The sequence below is a fragment of the Aythya ferina genome (genome assembly GCF_964211825.1).
Source record: "Aythya ferina genome assembly, chromosome: 9".
NCBI classification, from domain to species: Eukaryota; Metazoa; Chordata; class Aves; order Anseriformes; family Anatidae; genus Aythya; species Aythya ferina.
Window position 1 is genome coordinate 11,265,289 of NC_140305.1, and position 13,885 is coordinate 11,279,173.

At 44.0% G+C, this 13,885-nt stretch overlaps 1 protein-coding gene across 11 annotated transcripts in view; it reads right to left on the minus strand.

Annotated features, from left to right (window-relative positions):
- Positions 1-1,217: 1,217 nt before the first annotated feature.
- The window catches only part of DGKD (diacylglycerol kinase delta), a gene marked incomplete at its 5' end in the record, with an annotated part of 66,096 nt that continues 53,428 nt past the window's right edge, over positions 1,218-13,885 (minus strand). For 9 of the 11 annotated variants that reach the window (XM_084529931.1, XM_084529932.1, XM_084529935.1 and 6 more), the window contains 9 exons: positions 1,218-5,496; positions 6,641-6,771; positions 8,006-8,123; positions 8,443-8,562; positions 8,959-9,051; positions 9,216-9,327; positions 10,107-10,258; positions 12,921-13,055; positions 13,400-13,513. In XM_084529931.1, coding sequence (XP_084386057.1) covers positions 5,407-5,496; positions 6,641-6,771; positions 8,006-8,123; positions 8,443-8,562; positions 8,959-9,051; positions 9,216-9,327; positions 10,107-10,258; positions 12,921-13,055; positions 13,400-13,513 — 1,065 coding nt within the window. In that variant the 3' untranslated portion in view covers positions 1,218-5,406. Of the gene's footprint in view, positions 5,497-6,640; positions 6,772-8,005; positions 8,124-8,442; positions 8,563-8,958; positions 9,052-9,215; positions 9,328-10,106; positions 10,259-12,920; positions 13,056-13,399; positions 13,514-13,885 lie in introns of those variants that run through there. The other 2 variants (XM_084529934.1, XR_014696100.1) reach the window with 2 other exon arrangements.

The window sequence follows — 13,885 nt, forward strand, 5'->3', positions numbered from 1 at the left end:
AATCAAACCAAGAGGACCGCAGCCCTGAGCAGCAGCCCTGCTAACCCAGTAATGACACACTGAGTGGGGCAAAGAGTTTCTTCCTACTGCTTTCTGCCACCTAAATAAAAAAAGACCAAAATTATTTACCTGCATCAGAGGAGTAAACATACCTTCTCCCTCTGCTGCTTCTTTCTTTGCATGTTTTCGGTGGTGCCTAATGCAGAGCCTCACACTCAGGTCCAGCATGCGTGTGAGCAAATGCAGTAATTTTTCTTTTCTCTTTATTACTAGAGCTAACATTTTAATGATGAATTTTTACCATTTTCATCTTGCTACAGTATATAACATCACTATGATTTCTTATGTTCGTGTCACGTAAACTATTCCCTCCACAAAAAGACAAAGTATATCCTTCAGTTTAACTGTCCAGTACAAGGTCTTTTACACAGAGAAAATATTCACAACCTTGTTACTTTCCATTTGCTTTTGCAACAGCACTGTGAAACTCTATGACCATCCTCTCAGTTTAAAAGCAACCTGTCTAATGTTTTCTGTCAACATCTTACAAACACATCAATCGGTACAGATGGAAAAGAAAGCCCATCACAACGAGATACGTGGACTGCTCAGCCAAACACTTTCAAATCCTTTAGCTTCAAGTTTACAGGTGTCGTTTTATGGCAGTCAATTTCCACATTTCATGATAAAATTAATTTCTCCCACATTTTTGTAAATATTTTTTCCCTTGTTCCAGTTACGGTGTACATTATTGCCTGCAATAAATTGAAAGCACAGAGGCCCAAGCAGAGTAGAGCAACAACTGCTCCCCTCTCACCGGGGCACTGCAGCACCACCATCAGGGAGCTGTGGTCACCCCACACAGACTCCAGAGCTCCAGGAGCACACGAGAATTTCGGTTGCTCACTCCTGCCAGCACCAAAGCAGAAGGACTAACTGACAGACAAATGCCACGCCGAGTTTCTGGGAGTGCTTCCCATCCAGCTGCGGGTTTGCAGACAGTGGAACTACAACCAGGACGAGTGGCTGCAGACCCATCATGTCTTAAACACCTCTTCTTTTGTTTGCTGCAGACAGAGCCAATAAAAAATTAACTCCATAAAACTACCTCACACCAATTGCACCAACACAAAATTAATCTACAAATACTGCATTTACCATTTCACTTCTCTCTAAGGAACAGCTCTGAACTTCTGATGCAACTCAGGATAAAGCCATTTTATCACAGCACAGATTTTTATTAGCTGGTTCCCACCAAGTGGGCATTGCAGCCTTCTCACACAATGAAATCAGTAACAGAATATTTACTGGAAGCTCAGAAACATGTTTACTTTATATACAAGAAAAACTTATTTACAACAATCAACAGTAAACTATGTACAAAAAAATACAAGAGACATTTCCATGATAATAACTGTATAAATTAACACAATAAATAGGAGGGAAGCAGGTCCCATTCTTAAGGCACAAAACCTTCTTCCCAAGACTGTACAGGGATTCATTTGCTTCCCTATGCTTCTGACAGGATCACAGGAATGGCGCGGAGACCCCTGAGGAACAACAGTTGGTGGACGGTGATACAGACATGCAGTCACTGCTGACAGTTGTAGAAAAACATCATTTTTCATCCTTTTTTTTTTTTTCTTTTTTTTACAGTACACACATCTTAAGATACAAAATATTTTGTGTAAACAGTCTTTTTAAATCACATAGATAGTATGCACATTTTTAAATAACACTAAAACAACGAACACAGCTTTCCGTACGATTTGGTGCAGAAACGTTCCCAGGATGGGCACTGAAGGAGCTGGAGGCTCTTGCAGCAGGGCTGGCACCCCCCAGCCACAGCTCTGCTGTGCTGCAAGGCTCCCGCTGTGGGGACACACGCTCTGGGCACTGCAAGGTCCCCCCCACAAAACCAGAAGAACTGCGTTAGCCTAACAGTCCTCCCTACGGGCAGAGCAGGACATTGCTGATAGCTCCTTCATGAGCCCAAGCAGCCTCTGGTCTCCACTGCACGCAATCCCACTGACCCAAATCATCCTAACACAGGGCACGCTATTCGCCAGAACCTGCCATTCAGGGTGGATTTCCAGGGCAGTGCCAGAATGTGAGACAATGTACTGAAAACTCATCCTAGCACGTGGAACCATACGCCTGGCTCACCGCAGACACTGCCCCAGCTCCTTCCAAATCACTGCCAACAGGGAGGGTTGATAAACAGAGGGTGGCACAAAGCTTCCACAAGAATAACGCTTTTAGGAGACTAAACATACACATGATGTGTGCAGTTCTAGCTTCTCTCAAGCTGGTGTTTTACCTGAGACCGCAGGAGAGTCTCTTTTTTTTGTTTTGTTTTTGTTTTTGGCAAAACAGATATGTCTACTGTCTAATCGTCTTTCCCGAATTTCTCTCCCACAGAAAAATGATCAGATGCTAGAAGAGGAACTCGGAATAACGTAGCCAGAAGCTCAGCCTGACTGCCTGCTTTGCAGATGGCTCTCACTGATTTTTGACACAAATCATCCTAATCTGCTCACAAAATCTCTGTAACCGCAATCTACGTTTTTCCCAGTGAGACGTAGAGCTACAACTTTTTGTTAGATATAAACCTTAATACATATTCAAAGGCACTCAGGTTAAATATGGATCCCATTTTCTAGCTCTTAAAAGAAGGTAGAACTCCTTCCCTGCCTTCAGTAAGAAATAGACAGGAATATACTGGCTATGAACGCTTTGATAAAGTGTGCACCTACACGAAAAGTATTTGAACCTATCAACAGGACAGAATATAAAAGTAAAAGAAAGGAAGATTGGTCTCTGCAGGAATCACCACCCATAGCACATGGCTAATGGCCTTCAGGCCTCTCCAGATATGGCACAAATGAAGGAACAAGCCTGAACGTAGTAACTCTTTGGACTCCCGTTACTCTGAGCAGGAAAAGCAGAGAGGAGCTGTTTCTAATGAGGCAAGAATCTATCCCCCAGAAACTATGCCAACAAGGCAAGTGCATACTGTTTATACACCTTAAATCATGAGGTTCCCTGGAGAAACTTCACAGCAACACCAACTCCTTCAGCAGGTAAAGGAGCAAGCACAGATCTCACCCCCTCTCCAGAGCCACAACCTGCCTTGTGCGCCCTGCTGCGCTCTCCCGGGCAGACACACGAACATCCTGACCAGGCGTGCTCCTGGGGACAGGCAGCACCTCACTGCCACCAGTGAGGAAGGATGCATCCTGGGGCTCTACTTAGTGAAGGTTTCTCCTCATTCTCATGCAGATGCTGCTCAGTGTCCCAACCACTTTATGTCAACTATTCTTACTCATCCGATGCCTCAGGAATTCAATACATTAACAGGGTTTTGTACTGATAAAGAAAAGATATGGCCAGGGAAGTAACTGGTGATGTATAGACAGAAGAAAAATTCAGAGCAAAACTGAACATATTTCTTGCTCAGTCCACAGTATTTATACCAGAAATTTTGCTAGTTTGATGAAGCATGTTTAGTCTTCTAACTTCTCATGAGCAAACCCTGTCAACTCACTAGGCTGAGAGGAGAAGTGTGGCTGAATGAGTTAAAAACAGATAGGGAGAGTCAGAATAATCCTTGGTGAAACCTTAAAGAATGCAGTGGAGTTTGCCCAGCATGGTATCAGCCCACAACCTTTTGAAACAGACAAGACTTTACATAAAATAGCTTGGTTGATTGTTGTTGTGACTACAGAGTTGAGGTCAGGTTGATAAAATCCTTAGAAACAACAAAGAAAAAGATGTCCTCAGGAAATTATCTTTCATGCCACTGTGTATATAACCATTTCTCTGTCTGCAGCCATAGGCAGACAACTGCCACTGTAATAAAAAAAAAAAAAAAAAAAAGAAAACCCATACAAAATTACAAAGTAATTAAAAATTCCTGCTGTCTCTCCAGCTTTACAGCACTGAATGTTCCTAAATTCATTCTGCAGTGATAAACATGGCAATATAATTATGCATGCTGGTCTTCGGGCTTTAACAGTCACCTGACTGGGGTCAGGCAATACAGTGGAAATTTGAAGGCCGTCTAGGAACTCTGATTCAGAGGCACTGATTTTTCCATGCTCCACTGTTGGTGGTACCAAAGGCTATTTACCAACATACTCCAGTTTTCATTACGATGCTTGTCCACTCTGTAACAATTCTCTTTATCTCAGGACTCTTACAGGAGCCCTGATTGACAGGACGATTGCTCTCATGGAGGTACAACCCAGGAGGACTGAGCCACCCTAATCTTTTAGTATCCATCTTGGGGTGAAGGAGCAAGGCAGAGAAAGAAGCAAGGTGGAAAAGCTGCTAGAACCAAGACAGGTCAAAAGATGCAAGTACTATGAATAGACTGTAATTTTTGTGACAAATAGTTGTCTGCAACTACAAGCTGAAGAAAAGCAAGAGCTTTGTTTTCTGTGGCCACAACAGTGGGAACAAATGGACAGCAAGCCACTCCTGGCTCTTGCCAGTCATGCTGCTCCCCACGTCAAAGTGGAGCAACTTGTTCCATATCTTACTTCATTACATAACACTTCTTGCATGGCCCAAAAAGCTAGTTAGTGTTCCTCTCCCCTTCACTTGGTCTCCTGAAGATGAAGGCAGCCAGAGCGGATTTCCTGTAATCTTTTGGCTCTTGAGAATTTTGTCTTTAATTAGCGTCAGGAATTTCCAAAAAATAGTTTGTGATGCCTGAAAACGTTGTACCACTGTGACTGGCTGAAAGAGGAGAGCCAGGCCCAGGGGAAGACCACGCTGTTTTAACCACATGCATTGTTTGTTGCAAGGCATACGTGAGTGAGAATCACCGGGAGTTCATTGGCAAGGGGAGGGCTATACTGGCTTTGAATTTCTGATGCAAATCACATGCAACTACAGGCTTGTTAAAAATGGGTTAGTAAGACACAAGGACAAGCTCCGTCCCACTGAAATGCTCTAAGATACAGGTATGACATACAGATGAGCAGGAAAGTTTTCAGTTTGAAAAGACTGTCAGATGCTCCTGAACTAAGACTGGCCAATATATCTTTTGCCCTGAATAATTGTACTGTGATGAAGTTATCCAGTAAAGGTAGCTGTGTTGCAATTTTCAGGAGTCCTGCACTATCACTGGAACCAGAACTTCCCACGTTGGAGGACATGGTTCTTCAAACAGCAAGTGAGTTCTCTTCTGGGAGGCTCTGCCTCAGTGCAGGTAAGGTGCCTCTTGACTGTATGCAGCCGTACCCCACAGGAAAAAAGGTAGCACCATGCTTGGTTGATATGAGCTCTGAACAGCTGCAGTTTGGCTGTTCAGTAGAGACAGTTGTGAGCACATCTGCTCTGTGAGGTGACTGCTGTGCAGTTAGTGGGAATGGTAGACACAGGCTGTGAAAACAGAGGCTAAACCTCGCTGACAGGAGTATTCCGGCTCAGCTCCTTGATCCCGTGTAATATTCTCTTCATGTGGCCCACTTTGGTCACACCCAGGTCCTGGAAAAACAAGAAAAAACCTTACCTTAAGAGAAAGTGGGGGAAAAACACCGGGTCACCAAGCAGTGGTTACAAACTAGTCAGCCAGTTACAGAGAGGAGAAAGCCAACCAAAAAGATTACACACTTGATGGTTATATATGGAACCCCAAACCACATGTCAAAAAGCAACCAGAGCATGACAGGGTAAGGAACAGTCACAGAGCAGGAACAGAGCAATGGAAAGAAACAACTGCAGACCATTAGCCAGAAATGCAAACTGCTTTGACTGTCAATGCCAAAGCAGGAGAAAAGAAAGTGCACACAGATCTCAAGGACCTAAGCTTGTAGCCAAACACATGCAGGAAGAACCAACCGATCACTGGTCACATCAAAACACACGTCTGAACACTTGAGTGCCATGCAACAAAACACGCTGTAGCTGGATGGCATGCTGAGCAATCAGCTACATAAATTAGAGCAAGACTCAGAACAGAAAGATGGTTAAAATCACAAATGAAGATCCAAGGGTCACTCAATGAATGCTATGCGCTACTTTATGACAAAATATTTGCCTGCTATATGCAAGTCACTATAATGATGACAAAATTATTTTGCACATGCAAAAAACCATCACTTTCAATTTCTTTTGCAGAGAAAGCATCTCCTGATGAAAAAAGTTGTACAACATGCTTATTATTTCAAAGGTTCTCTCAATCTAGCAGTGTCATCAAAGACCATGACCATTTTTTCTTGTAATAAAAAAATATGCAACGATCTATTTAGTCCAGTGACTACAAAGTAAGACCCAAATTTTCCAAATCGCAGCATGTTCTGCAAAGATGGTACAGAAGCTGAGAAGTTGAAAATCCCATTCCATCATCAAAATCAAAGACTCTCAAGAACACTTTCTGTAATCCATGTGGACTTCTCCAGGAAGCTGTGAACAATTAGACAGCTGGTCTCTCAACTAACTGTTCTACCTCCCTGCTACTAAACATCAGGTGACCTGAAATGGTGAGAAAACAAAACAAGGCCACAATGAACCCATTCATCTTGCCAAGGCATTTGGAATGAACAGTGGGCAGACAGTTTCCAAGCACATTCAGCACAGAAGGTCATGCAAATGCAGCTGGCTATTTCTGACGAGCCAATCATGAAAGTACCTTGAGGTCCCTCCGTTCGAGGTGCAGGAGCTCAGAGCCCCGGACGTCATGCCGGATGAAGATATCCTTATACTCACAAAGACTGAGATGCTCAAGCCAGGCCGCAACCTCCTCCGTTCCCCAGAGGTGAACTGTTAGAGATGGAAAAGCAGGAGTGCATTGAGTACCCAGAATCCCAGAAGAGAGTGAGAGGTGAGGACACCATCAGCACTCAGTGCCAGAGAAGGAGGGCAAGCAGTACCACAGCCTCAAACCAAAGAGAGGGCAAGGACTGGTAGCACAACCTCCAGTCTCAAACAAAGGAGGTAGGGCAGAGTAAGATCAGAGGTATTCTCTTAAGCAGAGGCTATAGCTGTACTAAAGCCAGGAGGAAGCACATGCTTGTTTTGACAGGATTGGATAAACTTTTTAAAGTTTACCCCCATGTTTATGAGTAAAATCTTGAAATTCCTCTGCTTACAAAGCAATAGAGTCATAAAATGTATAAAAAAGAGTCAACCACAGGTTAGTTTGCTATTATGTATGAACACTTGTGGTCTGCAAACAAAGTGGCAACCTCTCTACCTAAAATCTGAGGGAGAGAGGAAGGGCTTGGACTTCCACCTTCATGCACAGCCTCTAAATAAGAGAAGAATAAAGTTCCCAAATTCTGGGGTGCAATGGATGAGCACCAGCACATCAGACAGAAGGAGATTGTACCCACAAGTCCATGGCAGAGGACAGGACCCAGGAACCCACAGAACAGATAGCACTTCTGAATTTCAGAAGAAGAAGGTCTTCATAAGCACAATATAAACCAAAAATCAACTAAACCAATTGGAGAGAAAGTGTCTGACAATTTTATGATTCACAGCCAGTTTTTATCTACTGATCAGTAGGATTAAAGGTCAGGGTTGCACCTGTGGTGATGCTGATCCCCTTAGACATGAAACTTGATTAAAGCCTGAAGGTAAATCAATGACAGAAACATCATTAACCATATCACAGAGAATCAGCAGTGAAAAGACGGGAGTTATGCGGACTTGGGCCCCACAGTCATTTTGATACCTAAAATGCCAAAATACTCAAATTCACTGCACTAAGCACCCTCTAAAATGCCCCAGAAAATGGCCAGACGTAGGCAGAATTCTTCAGAGGGTACCTCCTTTTTCTGCTCAGGAAAACCTGCTGAGTACTGGGGGATCATGACTCAGACAGAACAATAAACTACTTTGCCATGTGAAAAAGACATTATACTCAAAGAAAAGGCAGATAAGATGCAAGTGAAACAGAAGAGGGAGAGAACATGAGAGGAAACAGAGAATTGGTAGGGTTGCGACCACACTAGCGTGACAGAGACAGACAATGAATGAGCAGACTTGGTACCCGGCAATCCCATGCTACTATGAGTCTCCTTATTTTTGTTGTTCTTCTCCTTTTTAAACTTGGTCACCAGACGGAATTTGCCACTGCGGCTGCGTTTAGAATAATCCAGCATCTGGTTCTACAGGAACAAAAAGAGAAAATCAGGAAAACATTCATAGGTCCCCCTGCAACAAGTAAAGTCAAACTCAGGTCCACAGCTCTGTAAAAGAGGAAAAAAAACTCTAAATTCATTCTGACCAAGACAGAGAAGGAAACAGAGAAAGTTGATCCCATGTCAGTCAATGGACATTGCAGGAAATTACTTTCTCTAAGCCTTAGGGAGTCAAGTTTCCTTCTTAATGATCTTTTCTCCTATCACCTCTACATTCACAGAAAGGCACACAACAAACTAGTGAAAAGGAGAATAGCTAGGGAAATACAGCCTTGGTCCTCCTCACCTCCTCATCACAGGGCTCCATAAGCTGCCACAGCCAAGGGATGTCTGCCAGTTTCCTCAGCTGGAGGTCCATGTCTGCCAGGGCTGCTTGGAGCTGCTCCTTCTGGGGAGGATCTAATTGCTGGATCAGAAACGGAAGCAAAGCAGAGTTAAAAGCCATATGGTGGAATGTGTAGTCATGCCTTTTGTCTTGAAATTCCTTGCTAAACAGCGCAGTTCCTCCTTTTAAAAGGAAGCACACAGCAGTCACCCTGCCCGGACATCACCAAGTTCATAATTTGTATCTTTTCGGAGCTCCAGACTTGGAGCAAACTAGCCTGACTGCTCATCATACTAATGGAACAACACCACCCTAATTCCTGGATGGAATTCATTTGCAAGTCATTTTCATCCTGGGAGTCATTTTCACTGACTTGTTACAAAGAAGACAAAGACCAGCAAAACGTTGCTCGCCAAGGCCACAGTATGAGATGAGAAAAAGAGAGAGGCTGCTTTACTCCTGCTTTGTGCTTCTTACCAGCGCCATCTTGCCCGCCAGCAGCAGCTCTGTCTCATTATGCAGGGCTTTGACATTATTCACCATCTCTACAACAAGGCTGCAGTTCAGGCCCTGCGGGGAAGCAATTCATGCGCAAATTAAGCCTGGAAATGCAGAGGTCTGAGCAGTCAAAGGAAGAAGTCTTAGAGAAGCAAGCCCTACTTTTGGTCAATCAGAAAGGGAGACCAAGAGCTATGGAACAAGGACAAAAAGAAGATGCCAAGTGAGTGAAGTACCTCTGTAGACTTGGATTTAGCGTAGACTTTGTCCATAGACTTGGAGCTGGCATTGACAGCATGGGCAAGCTCCTGTTCCATGTCCTGATAGGATTGGGCTATTTCCCGAATGCTAAAGAGAGAATTAGATTGCATCAGCATGTGCTCAAAGCAGAGATCTTTTCTGACTGGGTATCTCCTTTAATACCCATCTGACTGACAGGAGCAGGGATAAAGCATGGGAGAGGTACAGGCTCTGGCAAAGCAGGGCTATTTTCCCTGCTACAGTGAGCATGCATATGCAAAGCAAGGCAGATTTCACATGCACAACTCCAGATGCATATTCAATTCTGCACACGAGTTGGGATCAGTTTGAAATATGATCCAGACATTTTAATATGACCATAGTGATGTGAAAGGCAGCTGCACACACTGCAGTTTCATTAACACTTCACTGATGAGACTCTGGGCATTTTCCCTCAGAGGCCCAGACCAAGCAGCTGAATGTCCAAAGTAAAGGATGAGCAGATGAGCATAAAGTGACTTCTTACAGAACTCTCTGCTGGGCATCATGGTTACAAGAACCCAGCTTGTCAACTGAGCTCTTAAAGAGGACTTGTGTTTCACTTCTGATAACAATCACTGACATTCAAAGCCATTGGGTTGTTTCAAGTTTAAATGATCTGTGTTTGCTTGTGCAAGTGATACATTTTGTTCAGGATGACCTATGACAGTTTATACAACTTCAGTCCTCATGCAGCCGGGACAGTGCATAATGAGAGAATGTACCCAGTGACATGGACCGGCACTGCCCAAGAGAAGAGTGAACAGAGTCTCCAGAAACAGGGTGTCAGACAAGACCTTTGGGCACCAAAGGAGGGCCCTATTCACTAAAAGCAAATTGAGACCCACCTGTGGATCAGAGCACCTGCAGCTTGACCAAATTGGTTGATCTGGGTGGATTCTTCTTCCGACATGATCTCTGGTTGCAGTGAGAAAGAGGAGGGTCGTGACAACTCACATTTCTGTTTGTCCTCCCAGGACTTCAGGGTGCTCTCAAATGCCTAAAACCACAGCAAGCAAACTATAAGATACCTTATGTATCTCCTATAAAAACGAGGCTCTAAGTGCCAGTGACTGTAAAACACTTTGGAGGACCCAGTTGTTCAGCTGCTTGTAACTTTGCTAACTTTAGCTATTTGGGTTGAAATTTTCTATGCCACGTGTTTGCCTTGGTTTAATTTTTACTTAAGCCTTATTTTAGTCAAAATCATTAGGCCACTTCTGAGGACCAGACAGAAAAATCCACCAATTTCCTAGTAGTGGCAGCCTTTTCTTTGAGTACCTATATTGTCCCTATATCTTGAACCAGAAACCAGAATTTTGACATGTATGCCTAAGGAAGTGCCTTTCGTTATTCAGTAACAACCCATCCGATTCAACAAGCTTTGTGGGAAGGAGGGAGCAGCAGTATAAGTGCACATCTCTTCAAGTGACATCTTGGAGCTGGAAATTAAAAATGTTCAAGACTCCTCCTTATCTGGAAGTAAACTGGGCTTCCCCAGTGATTGGTGTACTAGCAGCCGAACTCTGAGGCAGAACCTGTCCCGCTTGCACTCTTACTGATCCTCTTGCTGCCATCAGCCAGTGCTTCAGAAAAAAAAAAACACATCCAATGCAGAAGGGTCAAAATTGGATATGGTGAGAATGAAAACTGACATGTAGAGCCTCAGGGTAAGGAGAGATGAATTGAGCGCAAGAAATGGGAAGAGAAAAGATTAGATGAGAGAAGGCACTACGGGACGGGAAGGCCAAAACAGGAAGCAGAATTCAGAGAAGAGGAGGATAATGATCAGGGGTGCGCAGCATTCACAGGGAAAAAAAATCAGCATCTGGGGAGCCAGAAAATGAAAGGAGATTGAGTGTGATGGGTGGGGGAAAGGGAAATAAAATAGTAGTCATGGATCCTGGTCCTGGGAATTCAAATGAGATGACTACAGAATAGGTAAGGGGCACAGGACTAGAGGGAGAGGAGGTAGATGTCTGGAGAGGAGATCCAGTGTCTACTGGAACACAACTGCCATGGGGACAACCCAACAATCTGAAGACTCTTCATTTCCCTGCACCTGCAAATACCCGTGAAGACCTGTGGTAAAGTACTCCTTTACCCTACTGCTTCTCTTATAGGACAAAAACAAGCTCCTCCAGCTCTGTACAAGCTATCTGCTGATCTCAGCCTTGCTGATGACTCTTCAGTGCTCCAGAGGAGGCCATGAGGGAATCTGAGTTTTTCCATCTTCTGCTTAGGAAACCAAATATCCCAAATCACATTTGAAAAATGTTACCAAAGGTACAGGGTCACCAACTTGAAAAGAGGACCCCACTTCATCTACTGCTTAGGACAGACTGGCTCTGTGAAGGAAAGGGTGTGCAATGATGACCTCAAGGGCAGCAGGAGAATTAGGGTTAAGCCCATGGTCAACATGAGAGCTGAATGCTGCTCTGCAAACTTGCAACTTGCTCCTCAGTGGCAGTTCCATGCAGCAGAACCTGGTTTGCAGGCAGGGAGGAGTGGGGCAGCACAATCACAGCCATGGTCCAACACACTCATGCACAACATGCTCACTAGGGACTTGTGTGTCCTGTCTGCCTTCTGTGCTTCACTCTCCTTTCCCACTGTCCCCACACGAAGGCAGCCCCTCCTTTTCTCTCTCCCACCTTTACAGCAGGAATCCTGTTCCACCTGACTCTGTGCTATCTCATCCCACTCCCCTCCGAGCTCTCAGTGTGACATTACAGAAGCTTTCCATCTCTCCAGGGAAGACTCTGCTTGCTATTCCCTTCTCCTCCTCTCCCCACCATCCACACCGATACCCAGTGTTCTCTCCCAGCTCAAGAGGTCTTGGGTATTTCCCTGTCCTACCATGACGGGAGCTCTGTAGTCCCACTTTTGCTTTCTTTCCACACTATCATACTTGTAACTTCCCACCAGGGAATGTCTCCAATCTGTATCTGGCTGCTTTTCCTTCTTTCCTCTTGGTTGCTGTCTCATTTCTTGTTATTCAGCCCGTGAGTCCTTTGCAGAGGACTTCAGTTTGCTCTGGAAACTGGGTAAAGGCATATTATTCTGGGAATTTTTAAGAGTATCTATCAAACAAACTGTTTATCCACATAAAATTACAGAGCTGGGGGAGGACTATAAGCCTGTCTGTACCACAGCAATACCTTTATCCTTTCCTTTAACTTCCCACCATTCAGTAATACATTAAAATGGCAAGGACACTTCCTTATATGCTGGTACTTATCAGGTATATTTGAGAGTTAGGAGGTCAGACAGACACAGACTGATGAACGAGGCATGAGACACTGCTTGTCCTGGTCAGCGAGGTATAAGCCACATACTGAACAATAATGAGAAATTAAGATATTGAACAGCTGAATCTAGACATTCCACAGCACTCAGTGAGTCAGGCATCCTGTAGGAAAAACAGCATGCAAGTATGTTAAGAAATGTTGTGTCACAAGGCACCTAGAAAAGGATGTAAAATAAGCTTGCAAAAACCTTACTTATTTGATTTCTCAATTAGTTTAGCCATGTTCTTTGAAGGGGGTTTTATAATGTGTAGCAAAACATAATTCCTACATCCACCAAGATAATGATTCATATGTGGCCAGGAATATGTAACATCAAAAGCATGAGTACAGTGTATTCAAGGCTGCTCTTACCCTGTCTCGGGTCAGGGTCTGTGCCCTGTTCTTGTGAACAATCCAAATGTAACCTGGAGGCTGGATCCAGGCTTCTCCATCCACTTGTACAGGAACTCCCTCTTCTCCCAGGATTGCTATTTTCACAGTCCGGCACTGCAAGAAGTGATTGCATTACAGCTCTAAAATGCTGTTTTTTTCAAAAGCACAAGACATGTTCTTTCTTTCCAAAACATTTCCCCAAGTACTGTACAAGCATTATTTGCTATGTCTTTGGATTAATCTGTATTTGAATTGCTAATCTTTCTCCTCCCACAATGAATACTAGCAAACAATTCCATGCACAAATTGCCCCTGAACACACACCTTTTCAGCTTTGGTGGGTGTTCTTTCCATGGACAAAACAGAGAAGAAAGGAGGGCTTTACAGACTGAAACTGGCAAAAACATCACGCACTGGAGATGGGGGAGGCAAGCAGAGCTCACAAAGGCAGCTGATACCTGTGCAATCCGGTGATGCTGTAGGTTTATCACTCGTGACACTGCCATCTGCATGCTACCAAACACGGCTACCACCTCCAAAATCTTGTCATCAAAGGAAGGGGCTGTAAATGTCTAGTCAAATACAAGGGAGAGAGAATTCAGCTCACATACAGCTCTGATAGGGAGGTTTCCTTTTCCCCACTGGTGCACAATTGGTGCTTAATCTGTACAGAATTACCAATGAGACTAGAAGGTGAAGATTTGCAGTGACACAGGAAAGAGAAAAAAGAGCCTCAATATTCCAGCTGTGCTTCCAATGGCAGCTAAAGAATAATTCCAATACCAAGACTGTAGTCACAAGGGAATGATTCTTCTTATAAGAGTAGGCACTTACTCTTTCATTTCAAATAATACGATGTTTGTGAGTGGATCTAACTGCCTTTGCCTTTAAGGGGCTTTACTCCTCAGGCAGCATGAGGGGAGAAGGCCAATTTAACACATTTC